This window comes from Trichinella spiralis (genome assembly GCF_000181795.1).
Source record: "Trichinella spiralis strain ISS 195 chromosome Unknown Scfld1505, whole genome shotgun sequence".
In the NCBI taxonomy this organism is placed as follows: Eukaryota; Metazoa; Nematoda; class Enoplea; order Trichinellida; family Trichinellidae; genus Trichinella; species Trichinella spiralis.
The window spans coordinates 4357-5577 of NW_003528444.1; the positions used below are offsets into that span (position 1 = coordinate 4357).

Genomic DNA, 1221 nt, shown 5'->3' on the forward strand with positions numbered 1-1221 from the left:
CAGTTAAGAATAAATATTAATTCAATTTCAGAATGGGGGATAATAATACCAGCGTACTAAAAATCTTCAAAAAAATCATGTTCTCTAGCAAATCCTTCAAAAAACTGGTAATAATTTGAGTTCAAAAACGGGGGAGTACGCACGAATCTCGCTCAGGTTCATTGGCGTAATGGAATTGATCATGATCTTTATTTTATATTGGGGCGTTTAGAACAGGAATTTTGTAGGTCGCTTGAAGTGCAAATAGGATTGGGTGCCTCTTCGAGAGAGAGAGATCTGTCAATATAGTTATCGAGGATAATTGAGAAGGGCATGGGAAGAAGTCGATTAATCATCGCATAGCTTTTTCACACATAGTTAGCATAGCATACCTTAGTGGCCTGAAAGAGGCTGATCGGTGTATGGATCTTCTCTTCTAATAAGAATCACCTCTGCTTTCAGTATAATTTGACGGGGTCTGTCGATTTTTCGCTTCATCTTCGCGAATTAGACGCAACGTTTCTGAATGAATGAACGAAGGCTGTTGTTGATTTTGTTTCTGCAAATTTGCACTGCAATATGCAAAAAAAAACTTATCATCAATATTTAAAAATTTGAAATGGAACATTTTCGAGAAGAAAAAATTATATTTTTTTCAAATTACTCTGTGCCAAAAAGTCCTCCCGTTTCGTGCAGATAAGAGTCCGCTGTTCTGTGCTTTGAATATGTGCCTGGTGACGAATCTGTACTGTACTGGTTGGATATTTTGTTGAACTTTTCAATGTGGGAAATTGATGGTGGTGGTGGTGGTGGTGGTGGTTTCTGTTGTTGCTGATTATTATCCGGAAAATATGAATCCTGCAAAAAAATTTCATCATTTTGATAAAAACTGATATGAATATACAAAACAATATATATATATATATATATATATATATATATATATATGGAACAGAACTCACGTGCACTTTTCTGTTGTCATGAGCAAGTGAATATTTCACCGGAGTAAATTTGTCGTCTGTTGGCATGACGGCTGGTTTCCACACTCTGCAACCTCGTCTAGAAAATTTTCGAATTATCATTATTATTACTATTATTGCACACAGAAACACTTGTTTATTACAATTTGTTTGGAAAAAAATTTCTTTTCAATCTTAGTAATCGAAATTTTGTGAACAACATTTTACTTGAAAATTGCTTTTTTTTTATTTTGTATCAAGCTCGAGAAAGAATTTCCATTGA

At 34.2% G+C, this 1221-nt stretch overlaps 1 protein-coding gene across 1 annotated transcript; it reads right to left on the bottom strand.

Moving 5' to 3' along the window:
- Positions 1–941: 941 nt before the first annotated feature.
- Positions 942–1038, bottom strand: Tsp_13536 (putative LIM domain protein; the record flags this gene model as incomplete). Its single annotated transcript, XM_003369788.1, has 1 exon — positions 942–1038. A coding segment is annotated over one exon (97 nt), but the record flags the coding sequence as incomplete, so codon positions are not given.
- Between the last annotated feature and the right edge of the window lie 183 nt (positions 1039–1221).